This window comes from Salmo salar, chromosome ssa06 (assembly GCF_905237065.1).
Source record: "Salmo salar chromosome ssa06, Ssal_v3.1, whole genome shotgun sequence".
In the NCBI taxonomy this organism is placed as follows: domain Eukaryota; kingdom Metazoa; phylum Chordata; class Actinopteri; order Salmoniformes; family Salmonidae; genus Salmo; species Salmo salar.
In genome coordinates this window covers 87,508,846-87,531,127 of record NC_059447.1, presented here as the reverse complement: position 1 = coordinate 87,531,127, position 22,282 = coordinate 87,508,846, and the positions used below count along the sequence as shown (strand labels likewise).

The following is a 22,282-nucleotide window of genomic DNA, read 5'->3' as shown; positions in this document are numbered from 1 at the left end:
GACTTGGAGAAGATCTGCAAAGAGAAGTGGGACAAAATCCCTCCTGAGATGTGTGGAAACCTGGTGGCCAACTACAAGAAACGTCTGAACTCTGATTGCCAACAAGGGTTTTGCCACCAAGTACTAAGTCATGTTTTGCAGAGGGGTCAAATACTTATTTCCCTCATTAAAATGCAAATCATTTTATAACATTTTTGACATGTGTTTTTCTGGATTTTTTTGTTGTTATTCTGTCTCTCACTGTTCAAATAAACCTACTATTAAAATTATAGACTGATCATTTCTTTGTCAGTGGGCAAACGTACAAAATCAGCAGGGGATCAAATACTTTTTTCCCCCACTGTACATAAGACTCCATTTCCCCACAGACTTTTTCAGCATCAGATTACAATGGCACGCTAGGTGGTCAGCTTTACCACATTGGCTGACTCAGAGAGGGTTTGATCGAGGGCCAATGTACTGAAGCTACAGAGACGACCCACAAACAGACGACTGACCAGACCACCACCAGCCCTGGCATCTGGACTGGGCTGAAGGAGCTCAGAGACATAGTGGTGGAACAGAGAGTGGAGCTGACTGTCTCCAATACTGAACTGAGGAACATGGAGGTCACACTGAAGGACACTGAGGACCTGGCAGATGAGCAGATAGTGAGATTTTAGTGCTGGAGGACAGAGTGACGGCCAGTGAGTGTGGGAACACAGGTAATAAACAAGAAGACAAGCGACAGGTTATGGTTTTAACTTTCCTCATGTATCTTTACCTGTAAACAGTTTGAGGCCTGTAAACAGTTTGAGGCCTGTAAACAGTTTGAGGCCTGTAAACAGTTTGAGGCCTGGCTGAGTGCCGGTCAGACGGAGGAGTTGAAGAGAGAGAAATGCAGGTAATGAAAGAGTGTTTAAGCCGGTTAACAATTTAGTGAACTGAGTTAACTTTTTGTATTTGTTTTTCTCCTTTTCTTTTCTGTTTTAACCTAGTGAGAGGGAGGTTATTACTATTTCATACAGGACAAATATGTGGGATTTTATATTTGATTGTGTAACATGATTAATGCTAGCGTAAATCATAATGCTGACTTTCCACTCATCAGAAAGCACACATTTTTTGTCTGTTGTGTTCACAGCCAGGCCAATGGTTCACAGCCAGGCCAATGGTGGCCTTCTCTGCTGGTTTGACTGATTCCGGACGGGTAGGACACTACACTGGTCTGGACTACAGTCCTCAGCAACATCGGCAAGGCCTACAGTACAACTACAGGTCCTGACCACACGAACACAAAATAATATAATATACACTCAGTGGACAGTTTATTAGGTACACCGTTCAAGAAAATGGATCGCTCCTACAGAGAGTCACGTGGCCGTGGCTTGATATATAAAGCAGGCAGAGGCATCAAGGCATTCAGTTACTGTTTGACTGAACGTTAGAATGGCAAGACGAGTGACCTAAGCGACTTTGAGCGTGGCATGATCGTCGGTCCCAGGCGTGCCGGTTCCTATATCTCAGAAACGGCCTCCTGGGATTTTCACTCATGACAGTGTCTAGGGTTTACTGAGAATGGTGCGACAAACAAACAACATCCAGTCAGTGACAGTCCTGTGGGCGAAAACAGCTTGTTGATGAGAGGTCCAAGGAGAATGGCAAGAATCGTGGAAGCTAACAGGCAGGTCCACAAACAGACAAATAACGGCGCAGTACAACAGTGGTGCAGATGGGCGTCTCAGAACACACAACTCGTCGATCCTTGTCAGGGATGGGATATTGCAGCAGACGACCACACTGGGTTCCACTCCTATCAGCTAAAAACAAGAAGAAGCGTCTCCAGTGGGCGCGCCATCACCAACACTGGACAACTGAGGAGTGGAAATACATTCTGGTCTGATGAATCCTGGTTCCCGTTGCGTCATGCTGATGACAGAGTCAGGATATGGCGTAAGCAGTCCATGACGTCATCCTGCCTGGTGTCAACGGTACGGGCTTAGTGGCGGTGCTGTGGGGAATGTTTTCCTGGCACACGTTCGGTCCCTTGATACTAATTGAGCATCGTTTTTATGTTCTGAATAATTCAGCCTATTGTGGAGGCAAAGGGGGGTCCAGCCCGGTACTAGATGGGTGTACCTAATAAACTGGAGTATATGGCATCCAGCTAGAGTCCAGCATTAAGAACAATGTATATGAGAGACAGTGCTGAATCTTTCTCTGCAGATCCAATGTATCAGTGAGAGGAGTGTACTACCTCAGATTCACGCATCTCTTTAAAAAGATACATGAATCTTTTACAACGGGGATAACCGCAGCACCTTCAGTGGCTTCCTGCTCTTCCCTTTGTAAGGGAGGCACCATGCTATAATGCTCTTTGAGGTGAGTTGTGGGACTAAAAGCCCAATGTTCCTCTAACTAATAAATGGGCATTATATATTTTTTTCTCCAGATTTGTGTCATTGACATTTGTGAGGCACAACATTTCACACCGCTAGGACAGAAGTGTTTTTTTAGCTAAGTGCCATTGCAGATGGCCCCAGCCATATTTCAATATGGCCGCCAACCAGCTGCACAGGGCCATAGTGGTCAGGATTCACATGGCCATATCTCCATACATGAAGGCCAACGATGGCTTAAAATGTTTGAGGTGGTGTGGAGAACAATAATGTCATATACAGTGCATTCGGAAAGTATTCAGACCCTTGACTTTTTCCACATTTTGTTATGTTACAGCCTTATAATAAAATGGATTAAATAAATACAAAATCCTCAATCTACACACAATACCCTATAATGACAAAGCAAAAACTGATTTCAAATAAAAAACAGAAATACCATATTTACATAAGTATTCAGACCCTTTGTTATGAGACTTGAAATTGAGCTCAGGTGCATCCCGTTTCCATTGATCCTCCTTGAGATGTTTCTACAACTTGATTGGAGTCCACCTGTGGTAAATTCAATTGATTGGACATGATTTGAAAAGGCACCTGTCTATATAAGGTCCCACAGTTGACAGTGCATGCCAGAGCAAAAACCAAGCCATGAGGTCGAAGGAATTGTCCATAGAGCTCCGAGACAGGATTGTGTCAAGGGACAGAACTGGGGAAAGGTACCAAAACATTTCTGCTCATTGAAGGTCCCCAAGAACACAGTGACCTACATCAGTTTGGAACCACCAAGACTCCGCCTGGCCAAACTGAGCAATCAGAAGAGAAGGGCCTTGGTCAGGGAGGTGACCAAGAACCCGATGGTCACTCTGATAGAGCTGCAGAGTTCCTCTGTGGAGATGGGAGAACCTTCCAGAACTACAACCATCTCTGCAGCACTCCACCAATCAGGACTTTATGGTAGAGTGGCCAGACAGAAGCCACTCCTCAGTAAAAGGCACATGACAGCCCGCTTGGAGTTTGCCAAAAGGCACCTAAAGACTCTCAGTCCATAAGAAACAAGATGCTCTGGTCTGATGCAACCAAGATTGAACTCTTTGGCCTGAATGCCAAGCATCACATCTGGAGGAAACCTGGCACCATCCCTACGGTGAAGCATGGTGGTGGCAGCATCATGTTGTGGGGATGTTTTTCCATTGTTTTTTTGAAATTAGCAAACATAACATTTGCTTTGTCATTACTGGATATTGTGTGTAGATTGATGAGGGGAAAAAAATATTTAATCAATTTTAGAATTAGGTTGTAATGTAACAAAATGTGGAAAAAGTGAAGGAGTCTAAAACTTTCCCAAGGCTCTGTAAATGTATTGTTTAAAAAGGCGTGACATAAGGTTGTACCTTGTCAGCGTATTTCTCTCTCTTTCTCCTGCGGTCCTTCACCTTGCTGCACTCCTCCTGTTGTCTCTTCTCTTCCTGACGAACACGCACTGCAGGACACAATACAGAGGTAGCAACCAATCAGTAAACAGGCTTTCTCACACAACACAGGAACACAGCAACCAATCACATTTCTGAAAAGTCCACTCACGTCTCTTCTCCAGCTCCTCATCATCCAGCAGCAGACTGACCACCTCTTTAGGCTTCAGGGTGTCTGGTTTAAAGTTGCCCCCAGAGATCACCATCCTCTGGATCTGATGGGGGGGAGAGAGGAGGACACATGGATACAAAGGCTTAATTAGGATCAAGGCCTTTTGGTTCTCTCTCCAAAAAAGGTAGAAAGCTGTGAGAAAATAGAAACTGTTCGGAGCGTCGTATTAAACCCTGTAGGATGTCAGTACAGTGCAGAGCGTCATATTAAACCCTGTAGGATGTCAGTACAGTGCAGAGCGTCATATTAAACCCTGTAGGATGTCAGTACAGTGCAGAGCGTCATATTAAACCCTGTAGGATGTCAGTACAGTGCAGAGCATCATATTAAACCCTGTAGGATGTCAGTACAGTGCAGAGCATCATATTAAACCCTGTAGGATGTCAGTACCGTGCAGAGCATCATATTAAACCCTGTAGGATGTCAGTACAGTGCAGAGCGTCATATTAAACCCTGTAGGATGTCAGTACAGTGCAGAGCGTCATATTAAACCCTGTAGGATATCAGTACAGTGCAGAGCGTCATATTAAACACTGTAGGATGTCAGTACCGTGCAGAGCATCATATTAAAACCTGTAGGATGTCAGTACAGTGCAGAGCGTCATATTAAACCCTGTAGGATGTCAGTACAGTGCAGAGCGTCATATTAAACCCTGTAGGATGTCAGTACAGTGCAGAGCGTCATATTAAACCCTGTAGGATGTCAGTACAGTGCAGAGCGTCATATTAAACCCTGTAGGATGTCAGTACAGTGCAGAGCGTCATATTAAACCCTGTAGGATGTCAGTACAGTGCAGAGCGTCATATTAAACCCTGTAGGATGTCAGTACAGTGCAGAGCGTCATATTAAACCCTGTAGGATGTCAGTACAGTGCAGAGCGTCATATTAAACCCTGTAGGATGTCAGTACAGTGCAGAGCGTCATATTAAACCCTGTAGGATGTCAGTACAGTGCAGAGCGTCATATTAAACCCTGTAGGATGTCAGTACAGTGCAGAGCGTCATATTAAACCCTGTAGGATGTCAGTACAGTGCAGAGCATCGTATTAAACCCTGTAGGATGTCAGTACAGTGCAGAGCGTCGTATTAAACCCTGTAGGATGTCAGTACAGTGCAGAGCGTCGTATTAAACCCTGTAGGATGTCAGTACAGTGCAGAGCGTCGTATTAAACCCTGTAGGATGTCAGTACAGTGCAGAGCGTCATATTAAACCCTGTAGGATGTCAGTACAGTGCAGAGCATCATATTAAACCCTGTAGGATGTCAGTACCGTGCAGAGCATCATATTAAACCCTGTAGGATGTCAGTACCGTGCAGAGCATCATATTAAACCCTGTAGGATGTCAGTACAGTGCAGAGCATCATATTAAACCCTGTAGGATGTCAGTACAGTGCAGAGCATCATATTAAACCCTGTAGGATGTCAGTACAGTGCAGAGCATCATATTAAACCCTGTAGGATGTCAGTACAGTGCAGAGCATCATATTAAACCCTGTAGGATGTCAGTACAGTGCAGAGCATCATATTAAACCCTGTAGGATGTCAGTACAGTGCAGAGCATCATATTAAACCCTGTAGGATGTCAGTACAGTGCAGAGCATCATATTAAACCCTGTAGGATGTCAGTACAGTGCAGAGCATCATATTAAACCCTGTAGGATGTCAGTACAGTGCAGAGCATCATATTAAACCCTGTAGGATGTCAGTACAGTGCAGAGCATCATATTAAACCCTGTAGGATGTCAGTACAGTGCAGAGCATCATATTAAACCCTGTAGGATGTCAGTACAGTGCAGAGCGTCGTATTAAACCCTGTAGGATGTCAGTACAGTGCAGAGCATCATATTAAACCCTGTAGGATGTCAGTACTGTGCAGAGCATCATATTAAACCCTGTAGGATGTCAGTACCGTGCAGAGCATCATATTAAACCCTGTAGGATGTCAGTACAGTGCAGAGCATCATATTAAACCCTGTAGGATGTCAGTACAGTGCAGAGCATCATATTAAACCCTGTAGGATGTCAGTACCGTGCAGAGCATCATATTAAACCCTGTAGGATGTCAGTACAGTGCAGAGCATCATATTAAACCCTGTAGGATGTCAGTAGTGTGCAGAGCATCATATTAAACCCTGTAGGATGTCAGTACAGTGCAGAGCATCATATTAAACCCTGTAGGATGTCAGTACTGTGCAGAGCATCATATTAAACCCTGTAGGATGTCAGTACAGTGCAGAGCATCATATTAAACCCTGTAGGATGTCAGTACTGTGCAGAGCATCATATTAAACCCTGTAGGATGTCAGTACAGTGCAGAGCATCATATTAAACCCTGTAGGATGTCAGTACAGTGCAGAGCATCATATTAAACCCTGTAGGATGTCAGTACTGTGCAGAGCATCATATTAAACCCTGTAGGATGTCAGTACAGTGCAGAGCATCATATTAAACCCTGTAGGATGTCAGTACAGTGCAGAGCATCATATTAAACCCTGTAGGATGTCAGTACAGTGCAGAGCGTCGTATTAAACCCTGTAGGATGTCAGTACTGTGCAGAGCATCATATTAAACCCTGTAGGATGTCAGTACCGTGCAGAGCGTCGTATTAAACCCCGTAGGATGTCAGTAGTGAGCTCCATCTTCTTCTTGACCTAAAGTAGTGTGTGTGTGTGTGAGATTGTCTCACCTCACTCTTCTCCTTGGCCCTCTGCAGTATCCTCTCCTCTATAGTGAGCTGACAGATCAGACGGTACACAGTGACCTGCTTGGTCTGACCCAGGCGGTGAGCTCTGTCCATAGCCTGCTGGTCCACTGTAGGGTTCCAGTCACTGTCATAGAAGATCACCTAGCGAGAGAGAGAGGGAGAGCGTGAGAGAGAGCGTGAGCACGAGAGAGGGAGAGCGTGAGAGAGAGAGAGGGGCAAATTACTGACAGCCCCCGAGAAGATCAGCTGGTGAAAACAGTTAGTTATACAAGCCACACTAGTTATACCAGCCACACTGTAGTTATACATATATACATATCTAAATGGCTCCACTTTAAGGGAGAGAGAGAGAGAGAGACGGAGGGGGATGAGAGACAGACAGAGAGACGGAGGGGGATGAGAGACAGACAGAGAGACGGAGGGGGATGAGAGAGAGACAGAGAGAGACGGAGGGGGATGAGAGAGAGACAGAGAGACGGAGGGGGATGAGAGAGAGACAGAGAGACGGAGGGGGATGAGAGAGAGACAGAGAGAGACGGAGGGGGATGAGAGACAGACAGAGAGACGGAGGGGGATGAGAGACAGACAGAGAGACGGAGGGGGATGAGAGAGAGACAGAGAGACGGAGGGGGATGAGAGAGACAGAGACGGAGGGGGATGAGAGACAGACAGAGAGACGGAGGGGGATGAGAGACAGACAGAGAGACGGAGGGGGATGAGAGACAGACAGACAGAGTTCCTCACAGTGTCAGCAGCAGTCAGGTTGATTCCCAGACCTCCAGCCCTCGTGCTCAGGAGGAACACAAAGATGTCAGTCCTGAGAGACGGAGGGAGGAAAGAGAAAGAACATTATTTATTGTTAATGATCCTTATTTTACCAGGTAAGATGACTGAGAACACATTCTCATCTACAGCAGCACCCTGGGGAATAGTTACATGGGAGAGGAGGGGGATGAATAAGCCGAATCGGAAGCTAGGGATGATTAGGTGACCATGATGGTATGAGGGACAACTTGGGAATTTATCCAGGACACCGGGGTTAACACCCCTACTCTTACGATAAGTGCCATGGGATCTTTAGTGACCAGAGTCAGGACACCCGTTTAACGTTCCCATCAGAAACACCACACCCTACACAGGGCAATGTCCCCAATCACTCCCCTGGGGCTTTGGGATATTTATTTCACCAGATGAAAGAGTGCTTCCTAATGGGTGTCAAACACCACTTCCTGCAGCATCTGGCCAGCAGTAGGATGCAGGGTGGGATGCTCGTCAGCAGATTTTATAGCCAGAGAGATGGTTTACAATGTATCACACGTTCACCACAACTAGAAGCAGAGAGCACAACTAATGCACAATACACAGAGACAAACCAGGAGACACAGAGACAAACCAGGGGACACAGAGACGAACCAGGAGACACAGAGACAAACCAGGGGACACAGAGACGAACCAGGAGACACAGAGACAAACCAGGGGACACAGAGACGAACCAGGAGACACAGAGACAAACCAGGAGACACAGAGAAAAACCAGGAGACACAGAGACGAACCAGGAGACACAGAGACGAACCAGGAGACACAGAGACAAACCAGGAGACACAGAGACAAACCAGGGGACACAGAGACAAACCAGGGGACACAGAGACAAACCAGGAGACACAGAGACAAACCAGGAGACACAGAGACAAACCAGGAGACACAGAGACAAACCAGGAGACACAGAGACAAACCAGGAGACACAGAGACAAACCAGGACCACTGAGGATGAAAACAGTTGAACTTAGACAGACTACTCACCGGCTCTGGAAGTCAGCCACCATGTCTCTGCGTTCTGAGATCTTGGAGGAGCCGTCCAGACGCATGTAGGTGTGTTTACGATACACCATGTACTCCTGGAGGGGGGGGAGATAAAGTGTTTTAAGATACCAGCTTATTCCTGGCTCTTGTTGAGTCACAGGAGAACTCAGTTGGCTTGAAGTGGGCCACAACACAGATCAACTGGAATGGCGAGAGAGAACAACTGGAATGGCGAGAGAGAACAACTCGAATGGCGAGAGAGAGAGAGAGACCATGTTCAGTGCTTTTGAGTCGCAGCTTGAGTCTGGGACCTGGCAAGACATGTCTTGGTTTCTCTTTCACTCACTGGGTCATGAGAGAACTCAGAGCTGTGTGTGGTTCACAGTGCAACACTAAGGGACAACAGGGTTTGAAGTACACACTCGTCAAACTCCCAGGGAATGAATCTAAACCCATGTTTTCTTCTTCAACCTCCTCCGCTCCATGGGATGTTGCTGATCTGTCCGTCAGTCAGAGAGCTGACACCAAACGACTTGGTTTCCAAGAACGGTCAACTAACAGCTAAAAGGGGTTGTTGTCTCACTACGTAGTTCTACATACATTGTTGGAACTTGACGTAAACAGAGTTCCGTAGCTCGGTTTGGATAGAACGTGAAATCACTGTGGAGAGCCTTTAAGTCCTTTTGGCTCCAAGATTGCCTGTTCCTGACCAGAGATTTTCTCCACTCCCTCGAGACACAAGATAGCTCAGACAGCTTGAAGTAGGTATCACAACACAGAACACCAAACCACAGATTACAGGTTTGGAGTTCACTCGTCCACGCCGCAGGATATGAATCTGTTTTTCAACCTGCAGTCCATTGGATGTTGTTAATGCTGACCTGGTCATTCAGTTATTTATTTATGTTTTTGCTGAACGCTCCCTCAGTTTGTGAGCTGACACCAAAATAACCCGTTTCCAAGTGGTAGCTTTCATTTGAAATGGTCCTCAGTCTCTGGGCATAACCACAACATAGCAGGCCTATCCCTGGAGCTAACATTTGTTGAGAAACATAGCTCGATTCCATTATTTCTCAACCTCTGGCCCTTGGAACAGTGACAGTTCATGAGTGGACACTGATTTAGTGTCATGTCAACTGCTAGGCTTTGTTTTACTGCTGTGTTAGAACAGGGGTCAGACGGTGTAATGAGGTGAAACTGATTCAGTCACATGTCAAATGCTAGTTTTACTATAAGTGGTGGGGAAAAACCTCAACAGAATGTATTTACTTGCCTCTTTGGTCTCATTTCGCTCAGGGGCCAGTGTGAGTACAATGGGGGTCCCCCAGGGATCTGTCTTAGGGTATTGCTCTTCACTCTTTAGCTTATGAAGAATAGTTTATAAATAGTCTGGTGGAAAGGTGTTGATCCCCATCTCCTAGCGCTGAGTGATTAACTGACATTTTTGGTATTAAAAAAATTAAAATAAATAATAAATGTATGTATCTGACGTTGTTCAATTATTTCAAATCATTTTTTTTCCTGTAAGCTAAAAATGGCGCATATTGCGCAGTTTCTCGAGAGATGAATCAGATCCAGCCTGAACTGTGCGATGTAGTAGGGAGTTGTAGTTTCTCGAGAGATGAATCAGATCCAGCCTGAACTGTGCGATGTAGTAGGGAGTTGTAGTTTCTCGAGAGATGAATCAGATCCAGCCTGAACTGCGCGATGTAGTAGGGAGTTGTAGTTTCTCGAGAGAGATGAATCAGATCCAGCCTGAACTGTGTGATGTAGTAGGGAGTTGTAGTTTCTGTAGAGATGAATCAGCCCCAGACTGAACTGTGTGATGTAGTAGGGAGTTGTAGTTTCTCGAGAGATAAATCAGATCCAGCCTGAACTGCGCGATGTAGTAGGGAGTTGTAGTTTCTCGAGAGAGATGAATCTGATCCAGCCTGAACTGTGTGATGTAGTAGGGAGTTGTAGTTTCTCTAGAGATAAATCTGATCCAGCATGAACTGCGCAATGTTGTAGGGAGTTGTCGTTTCCAACAGTCCCAAAATTTGTATCGAACCAAAACCAAACTGACCTCAAAAAGCACCAATCACTCAGCACTACCACCTCTCACTCGTACACCTGGCCTGTTCAACATTAGCCCCCTGACATAAATAAAATACAATTTAATTAGTCACATGCGCCGAATACAACAGGTGTAGACCTTACAGTGAAATGCTTGCTTACGAGCCCCTAACCAAATATGCAGCTTAAAAAAATGCGGATAAGATTATGAAATAAAAGTAACGACTAATAAAATAGCAGCAGTAAAATAACAATAGCGAGTGTACCAGTACAGAGTCAATGTGCGGGGTCACCGGTTAGTTGAGGTAATATGTAGATATAGGTAGAGTTATTAAAGTGACTACGCATAGACGATAACAGAGAGTAGCAGCAGTGTAAAAGAGGGGGAGAGGACAATGCAAATTATCTGGGTAGACATTTGACTAGATGTTCAGAAGTTTTATGGCTTGGGGGTAGAAGATGTTTAGAAGCCTCTTGGACCTAGACTTGGTGCTCCGGTACCGCTTTCCGTGCTCTGGCAGAGAGAACAGTCTATGACTAGGGTGGCTGGAGTCTTTGACCATTTTTATGGCCTTCCTCTGACACCACCTGGTATAGAGGTCCTGGATGGTAGGAAGCTTGGCACCAGTGATGTAATGTGCCGTACGCACCACCCTCTGTAGTGCCTTACGGTCGGAGGCCAAGCAGTTGCCATACCAGGCAGTGATGCAACCAGTCAGGATGCTCTCGATGGTGCAGCTGTAGAACCTTTTGAGGATCTGGGGACCCATGCCAAATCTTTTCAGTTTCCTGAGGGGGAATAGGTTTTGTCGTGCCCTTTTCACAACTGTCTTGGTATGTTGGACCATGTTAGTTTGTTGGTGATGTGGACACCAAGGAACTTGAAGCTCTCAACCTGCTCCACTGCAGCCCCATCAATGAGAATGGGGGTGTGCTCAGTCCTCCTTTTCCTGTAGTCCACAATCATCTCCTTTGTCTTGATCACGTTGAGGGAGAGATTCTTGTCCTGGCACCAAACGGCCAGGTCTCTGACCTCCTCCCTATAGGCTGTCTCGTCGTTGTCGGTGATTAGGCCTACCACTGTTGTGTCATCGGCAAACTTAATGATGGTGTTGGAGTCGTGCCTGGCCATGCAGTCATGAGTGAACAGGGAGTACAGGAGGGGACTGAGCACGCACTCCTGAGGTACCCCTGTGTTGAGGATCAACGTGGCGGATGTGTTGTTACCTACCGTTACCACCTGGGGGCGGCCCGTCAGGAAGTCCAGGATCCAGTTGCAGAGGGAGGTGTTTAGTCCCAGGTTCCTTTGCTAATTGATGAGCTTTGAGGGCACTATGGTGTTGAACACTGAGCTGTAGTCAATGAATAGCATTCTCACATAGGTGTGCCTTTGTCCAGGTGGGAAAGGGCAGTGTGGATCTGTTGGAGCGGTATGCAAATTGGAGTGGGTCTAGGGTTTCTGGGATAATGGTGTTGTGAGCCATGACCAGCACTTCATGGCTACAGACGTGAGTGCTACAGGTCGGTAGTCATTTAGGTAGGTTACCTTAGTGTTCTTGGGCACAGGGACTATGGTGGTCTGCTTAAAACATGTTGGTATTACAGACTCGGACAGGGAGAGGTTGAAAATGTCAGTGAAGACACTTGCCAGTTGGTCAGTGCATGCTCGTAGTACACGTCCTGGTAATCTGTCTGGCCCTGCGGCCTTGTAAATGTTGACCTGTTTAAAGGTCTTACATCGGCTGCGGAGAGCGTGATCACACAGTCTTCCAGAACAGGTGGTCTCAATTTTTTTTCCCTCTGGTTGCACATTTAACATGCTGATAGAAACTTGGTAAAACTGATTGAAGTTTCCCTGGGTGAGTGTTTTTCTTGTTTGCTTATGGCGGAACACAGCTCATTCAATGCTGTCTTAGTGCCAGCCTCAGTCTGTGGTTGTATTAAAACAGCTTCGAAAAATACAGATTAAAACTCTCTAGGTAGATAGTGTGGACTACAGCTTATCATGAGATACTCTACCTCAGTCAAGCAATAGCGTGATACTTCCTTAGATATCGTGCACCAGCTGTTGTTTACAAAAATACATAGTCCGCCGCCCCTTATTTTACCAGACGCCGCTGTTCTGTCCTGCCGGCACAGCGTATAACCAGCCAGCTGTATGTTGATAGTGTCGTCGTTCAGCCACGACTCCGTGAAGCATAAGACATTACAGTTTTGAATGTCCCGTTGGTAGTTTAATCTTGAGCGTAGCGGCGATTTTACTCTCCAAAGATTGCCCGTTTGCTAGCAGAATGGAAGGAAGTGGGGGTTTATTTAATCGCCTACAAATTCTCAGAAGGCAGCCCGCCCTCTGGCCCCCTTTTCTCCACCTCTCGCAAATCACGGGGATCTGGGCCTGTTCCCGAGAAAGCAGTCTATCATTTGCATCGGGCTTGTCAGACTCGTTAAACGGAAAAAAAGGATTCTGCAGTCCGTGGTGAGTAATCACAGTCCTGATGTCCAGAAGTTATTTCCGGTCATAAGAGATGGTAGCGGCAACATTATGTACAAAATAAGTACAAAATTAAAAAAGTTACAAACTACACAAATAATCAAACAAAAAAACACAATCGGTTTGGGACACATAGAACTTCAGCCTTTCTTCTCTGGCAAAGAAGACTACATCACTACTACCACCTCTCAGTCCAACACATGGCCTGTTCAACATTAACCCCCCTGCCATAAGACTACATCACTACTACCACCTCTCAGTCCAACACATGGCCTGTTCAACATTAACCCCCCTGCCATAAGACTACATCACTACTACCACCTCCCAGTCCAACACCTGGCCTGTTCAACATTAACCCCCCTGCCATAAGACTACATCACTACTACCACCTCTCAGTCCAACACCTCCCCTACCAATAACATACCAGACACCTCTCCCTTACCAATAACATACCAGACACCTCCCCCTACCAATAACATACCAGACACACCTCTCCCTACCAATAACATACCAGACACCTCTCTCCCTACCAATAACATACCAGACACCTCTCTCCCTACCAATAACATACCAGACACCTCTCTCCCTACCAATAACATACCAGACACCTCTCTCCCTACCAATAACATACCAGACACACCTCTCCCTACCAATAACATACCAGACACCTCTCCCTACCAATAACATACCAGACACCTCTCCCTACCAATAACATACCAGACACCTCTCCCTACCAATAACATACCAGACACACCTCCCCTACCAATAACATACCAGACACCTCTCCCTACCAATAACATACCAGACACCTCCCCCTACCAATAACATACCAGACACCTCTCCCTACCAATAACATACCAGACACCTCTCCCTACCAATAACATACCAGACACCTCCCCTACCAATAACATACCAGACACACCTCTCCCTACCAATAACATACCATACACCTCTCCCTACCAATAACATACCAGACACACCTCTCCCTACCAATAACATACCAGACACACCTCTCCCTACCAATAACATACCATACACACCTCTCCCTACCAATAACATACCATACACACCTCCCCTACCAATAACATACCAGACACCTCCCCTACCAATAACATACCAGACACCTCTCTCCCTACCAATAACATACCAGGCACACCTCTCCCTACCAATAACATACCAGACACACCTCTCCCTACCAATAACATACCAGACACACCTCTCCCTACCAATAACATACCATACACACCTCTCCCTACCAATAACATACCAGACACACCTCTCCCTACCAATAACATACCAGACACCTCCCCTACCAATAACATACCAGACACCTCTCCCTACCAATAACATACCAGACACCTCTCCCTACCAATAACATACCAGACACACCTCTCCTACCAATAACATACCAGACACCTCTCCCTACCAATAACATACCAGACACCTCTCCCTACCAATAACATACCAGACACATCTCTCCCTACCAATAACATACCAGACACCTCTCCTACCAATAACATACCAGACACCTCCCCTACCAATAACATACCAGACACCTCCCCCTACCAATAACATACCAGACACCTCCCCCTACCAATAACATACCATACACACCTCTCCCTACCAATAACATACCAGACACACCTCTCCCTACCAATAACATACCAGACACACCTCTCCCTACCAATAACATACCAGACACCTCCCCCTACCAATAACATACCAGACACCTCCCCTACCAATAACATACCATACACACCTCTCCCTACCAATAACATACCAGACACACCTCTCCCTACCAATAACATACCAGACACCTCCCCTACCAATAACATACCAGACACACCTCCCCTACCAATAACATACCAGACACACCTCTCCCTACCAATAACATACCAGACACCTCCCCTACCAATAACATACCACACACCTCTCCCTACCAATAACATACCATACACACCTCTCCCTACCAATAACATACCAGACACATCTCTCCCTACCAATAACATACCAGACACACCTCTCCCTACCAATAACATACCAGACACACCTCTCCCTACCAATAACATACCAGACACACCTCTCCCTACCAATAACATACCAGACACCTCCCCTACCAATAACATACCACACACCTCTCCCTACCAATAACATACCATACACACCTCTCCCTACCAATAACATACCATACACACCTCCCTTACCAATAACATACCATACACACCTCTCCCCTACCAATAACATACCAGACACCTCTCCCTACCAATAACATACCAGACACCTCCCCCTACCAATAACATACCATACACACCTCTCCTACCAATAACATACCATACACACCTCTCCCTACCAATAACATACCAGACACCTCTCTCCCTACCAATAACATACCAGACACCTCTCCCTACCAATAACATACCAGACACACCTCTCCCTACCAATAACATACCAGACACACCTCTCCCTACCAATAACATACCAGACACACCTCTCCCTACCAATAACATACCAGACACACCTCCCCTACCAATAACATACCAGACACCTCTCCCTACCAATAACATACCAGACACACCTCTCCCTACCAATAACATACCAGACACACCTCTCCCTACCAATAACATACCAGACACACCTCTCCCTACCAATAACATACCAGACACACCTCTCCCTACCAATAACATACCAGACACACCTCCCCTACCAATAACATACCAGACACCTCTCCCTACCAATAACATACCAGACACACCTCTCCCTACCAATAACATACCAGACACCTCCCCTACCAATAACATACCAGACACACCTCTCCCTACCAATAACATACCAGACACCTCCCCTACCAATAACATACCAGACACCTCCCCTACCAATAACATACCATACACACCTCTCCCTACCAATAACATACCAGACACACCTCCCCTACCAATAACATACCAGACACCTCTCCCTACCAATAACATACCAGACACCTCCCCCTACCAATAACATACCATACACACCTCTCCCTACCAATAACATACCAGACACCTCCCCTACCAATAACATACCAGACACAACTCTCCCTACCAATAACATACCAGACACCTCCCCTACCAATAACATACCATACACACCTCTCCCTACCAATAACATACCAGACACCTCTCCCTACCAATAACATACCAGACACCTCCCCCTACCAATAACATACCAGACACCTCCCCTACCAATAACATACCATACACACCTCTCCCTACCAATAACATACCATACACACCTCTCCCTACCAATAACATACCAGACACATCTCCCTACCAATAACATACCATACACACCTCCCCTACCAATAACATACCAGACACCTCTCCCTACCAATAACATACCAGACACACCTCTCCCTACCAATAACATACCAGACACATCTCCCTACCAATAACATACCATACACACCTCCCCTACCAATAACATACCAGACACACCTCTCCCTACCAATAACATACCAGACACACCTCCCCTACCAATAACATACCAGACACACCTCTCCCTACCAATAACATACCAGACACACCTCTCCCTACCAATAACATACCAGACACCTCTCCCTACCAATAACATACCAGACACCTCTCCCTACCAATAACATACCAGACACACCTCCCCTACCAATAACATACCAGACACCTCCCCTACCAATAACATACCACACACCTCTCCCTACCAATAACATACCATACACACCTCTCCCTACCAATAACATACCATACACACCTCTCCCTACCAATAACATACCAGACACACCTCTCCCTACCAATAACATACCAGACACCTCTCCCTACCAATAACATACCAGACACCTCCCCTACCAATAACATACCATACACACCTCTCCCTACCAATAACATACCAGACACCTCTCTCCCTACCAATAACATACCAGACACCTCTCCCTACCAATAACATACCAGACACACCTCTCCCTACCAATAACATACCAGACACACCTCTCCCTACCAATAACATACCAGACACACCTCTCCCTACCAATAACATACCAGACACACCTCCCCTACCAATAACATACCAGACACACCTCTCCCTACCAATAACATACCAGACACACCTCTCCCTACCAATAACATACCAGACACCTCCCCTACCAATAACATACCAGACACACCTCTCCCTACCAATAACATACCAGACACCTCCCCTACCAATAACATACCAGACACCTCCCCTACCAATAACATACCATACACACCTCTCCCTACCAATAACATACCAGACACACCTTCCCTACCAATAACATACCAGACACCTCTCCCTACCAATAACATACCAGACACCTCCCCCTACCAATAACATACCAGACACACCTCTCCCTACCAATAACATACCATACACACCTCTCCCTACCAATAACATACCAGACACAACTCTCCCTACCAATAACATACCAGACACCTCCCCTACCAATAACATACCATACACACCTCTCCCTACCAATAACATACCAGACACCTCTCCCTACCAATAACATACCAGACACCTCCCCTACCAATAACATACCAGACACCTCCCCTACCAATAACATACCATACACACCTCTCCCTACCAATAACATACCAGACACACCTCCCCTACCAATAACATACCAGACACACCTCTCCCTACCAATAACATACCAGACACACCTCTCCCTACCAATAACATACCAGACACCTCTCCCTACCAATAACATACCAGACACACCTCCCCTACCAATAACATACCAGACACCTCTCCCTACCAATAACATACCAGACACACCTCTCCCTACCAATAACATACCAGACACACCCTCCCCTACCAATAACATACCATACACACCTCTCCCTACCAATAACATACCAGACACCTCTCCCTACCAATAACATACCATACACACCTCTCCCTACCAATAACATACCAGACACACCTCTCCCTACCAATAACATACCAGACACATCTCCCTACCAATAACATACCAGACACCTCCCCTACCAATAACATACCAGACACATCTCCCTACCAATAACATACCATACACACCTCCCCTACCAATAACATACCAGACACCTCTCCCTACCAATAACATACCAGACACACCTCTCCCTACCAATAACATACCAGACACATCTCCCTACCAATAACATACCAGACACACCTCTCCCTACCAATAACATACCAGACACACCTCTCCCTACCAATAACATACCAGACACACCTCTCCCTACCAATAACATACCAGACACACCTCTCCCTACCAATAACATACCAGACACCTCTCCCTACCAATAACATACCAGACACACCTCTCCCTACCAATAACATACCAGACACCTCTCCCTACCAATAACATACCAGACACACCTCTCCCTACCAATAACATACCAGACACACCTCTCCCTACCAATAACATACCAGACACCTCTCCCTACCAATAACATACCAGACACACCTCTCCCTACCAATAACATACCAGACACACCTCTCCCTACCAATAACATACCAGACACCTCTCCCTACCAATAACATACCAGACACACCTCTCCCTACCAATAACATACCAGACACACCTCTCCCTACCAATAACATACCATGACACACCTCTCCCTACCAATAACATACCAGACACCTCTCCCTACCAATAACATACCAGACACCTCTCCCTACCAATAACATACCAGACACCTCTCCCCTACCAATAACATACCAGACACCTCTCCCTACCAATAACATACCAGACACACCTCTCCCTACCAATAACATACCAGACACACCTCTCCCTACCAATAACATACCAGACACCTCTCCCTACCAATAACATACCAGACACCTCCCCTACCAATAACATACCAGACACACCTCTCCCTACCAATAACATACCAGACACACCTCTCCCTACCAATAACATACCAGACACACCTCTCCCTACCAATAACATACCAGACACACCTCTCCCTACCAATAACATACCAGACACCTCCCCCTACCAATAACATACCAGACACCTCTCCCTACCAATAACATACCAGACACACCTCTCCCTACCAATAACATACCAGACACACCTCTCCCTACCAATAACATACCAGACACACCTCTCCCTACCAATAACATACCAGACACCTCTCCCTACCAATAACATACCAGACACCTCTCCCTACCAATAACATACCAGACACACCTCCCCTACCAATAACATACCAGACACCTCTCCCTACCAATAACATACCATACACACCTCTCCCTACCAATAACATACCAGACACACCTCTCCCTACCAATAACATACCAGACACACCTCTCCCTACCAATAACATACCAGACACACCTCTCCCTACCAATAACATACCAGACACCTCTCCCTACCAATAACATACCAGACACACCTCTCCCTACCAATAACATACCAGACACCTCTCCCTACCAATAACATACCAGACACACCTCTCCCTACCAATAACATACCAGACACACCTCTCCCTACCAATAACATACCAGCACACCTCTCCCTACCAATAACATACCAGACACATCTCCCCTACCAATAACATACCAGACACACCTCTCCCTACCAATAACATACCAGACACACCTCTCCCTACCAATAACATACCATACACACCTCTCCCTACCAATAACATACCAGACACCTCTCCCTACCAATAACATACCAGACACACCTCTCCCTACCAATAACATACCACACACCTCTCCCTACCAATAACATACCAGACACACCTCCCCTACCAATAACATACCAGACACACCTCCCCCTACCAATAACATACCAGACACACCTCTCCCTACCAATAACATACCAGACACCTCTCTCCCTACCAATAACATACCAGACACACCTCTCCCTACCAATAACATACCAGACACCTCTCCCCTACCAATAACATACCAGACACACCTCCCTACCAATAACATACCAGACACACCTCTCCCTACCAATAACATACCAGACACACCTCTCCCTACCAATAACATACCAGACACCTCTCCCTACCAATAACATACCAGACACACCTCTCCCTACCAATAACATACCAGACACACCTCTCCCTACCAATAACATACCAGACACACCTCTCCCTACCAATAACATACCAGACACACCTCTCCCTACCAATAACATACCAGACACCTCTCCCTACCAATAACATACCAGACACACCTCTCCCTACCAATAACATACCAGACACACCTCTCCCTACCAATAACATACCAGACACACCTCTCCCTACCAATAACATACCAGACACCCCTCTCCCTACCAATAACATACCAGACACACCTCTCCCTACCAATAACATACCAGACACACCTCTCCCTACCAATAACATACCAGACACACCTCTCCCTACCAATAACATACCATACACACCTCCCCTACCAATAACATACCATACACATCTCTCCCTACCAATAACATACCAGACACACCTCTCCCTACCAATAACATACCAGACACCTCTCCCTACCAATAACATACCAGACACACCTCTCCCTACCAATAACATACCAGACACACCTCTCCCTACCAATAACATACCAGAACACCTCCCCTACCAATAACATACCAGACACACCTCTCCCTACCAATAACATACCAGACACACCTCTCCCTACCAATAACATACCAGACACCTCTCCCTACCAATAACATACCAGACACCTCCCCCTACCAATAACATACCAGACACACCTCTCCCTACCAATAACATACCAGACACCTCCCCTACCAATAACATACCAGACACACTCTCCCTACCAATAACATACCAGACACACCTCTCCCTACCAATAACATACCATACACACCTCTCCCTACCAATAACATACCAGACACCTCTCCCTACCAATAACATACCAGACACCCTCCCTACCAATAACATACCAGACACACCTCCCCTACCAATAACATACCAGACACCTCTCCCTACCAATAACATACCAGACACCCTCTCCCTACCAATAACATACCAGACACACCTCTCCCTACCAATAACATACCAGACACACCTCTCCCTACCAATAACATACCAGACACACCTCTCCCTACCAATAACATACCAGACACACCTCTCCCTACCAATAACATACCAGACACACCTCTCCCTACCAATAACATACCAGACACACCTCTCCCTACCAATAACATACCAGACACACCTCTCCCTACCAATAACATACCAGACACACCTCCCCTACCAATAACATACCAGACACCTCTCCCTACCAATAACATACCAGACACCTCTCCCTACCAATAACATACCAGACACCTCTCCCTACCAATAACATACCAGACACACCTCTCCCTACCAATAACATACCAGACACACCTCTCCCTACCAATAACATACCAGAACACCTCTCCCTACCAATAACATACCAGACACACCTCTCCCTACCAATAACATACCAGACACCTCTCCCTACCAATAACATACCAGACACACCTCTCCCTACCAATAACATACCAGACACCTCTCCCTACCAATAACATACCAGACACACCTCTCCCTACCAATAACATACCAGACACACCTCTCCCTACCAATAACATACCAGACACACCTCTCCCTACCAATAACATACCAGACACACCTCTCCCTACCAATAACATACCAGACACACCTCTCCCTACCAATAACATACCAGACACACCTCTCCCTACCAATAACATACCAGACACACCTCTCCCTACCAATAACATACCAGACACACCTCTCCCTACCAATAACATACCAGACACACCTCTCCCTACCAATAACATACCAGACACACCTCTCCCTACCAATAACATACCAGACACACCTCTCCCTACCAATAACATACCAGACACCCTCTCCCTACCAATAACATACCAGACACCTCTCCCTACCAATAACATACCATACACCTCTCCCTACCAATAACATACCAGACACACCTCTCCCTACCAATAACATACCAGACACACCTCTCCCTACCAATAACATACCAGACACCTCTCCCTACCAATAACATACCAGACACACCTCTCCCTACCAATAACATACCATACACCTCTCCCTACCAATAACATACCATACACACCTCTCCCTACCAATAACATACCAGACACACCTCTCCCTACCAATAACATACCAGACACACCTCTCCCTACCAATAACATACCATACACACCTCTCCCTACCAATAACATA

At 46.2% G+C, this 22,282-nt stretch overlaps 1 protein-coding gene across 7 annotated transcripts in view; it reads right to left on the bottom strand.

Moving 5' to 3' along the window:
- Window positions 1-22,282, bottom strand: part of ino80 (INO80 complex ATPase subunit) — a 115,870-nt gene that overhangs the window by 14,463 nt on the left and 79,125 nt on the right. For all 7 annotated transcript variants that reach the window (XM_045721115.1, XM_045721120.1, XM_045721119.1 and 4 more), the window contains exons 28-32: window positions 8,525-8,619; window positions 7,469-7,541; window positions 6,707-6,865; window positions 3,960-4,062; window positions 3,770-3,858 (exon numbers count right to left, since the gene is read on the bottom strand). In XM_045721115.1, the coding sequence (XP_045577071.1) occupies window positions 3,770-3,858; window positions 3,960-4,062; window positions 6,707-6,865; window positions 7,469-7,541; window positions 8,525-8,619 (519 nt within the window). The remainder of the gene's footprint in view (window positions 1-3,769; window positions 3,859-3,959; window positions 4,063-6,706; window positions 6,866-7,468; window positions 7,542-8,524; window positions 8,620-22,282) is intronic.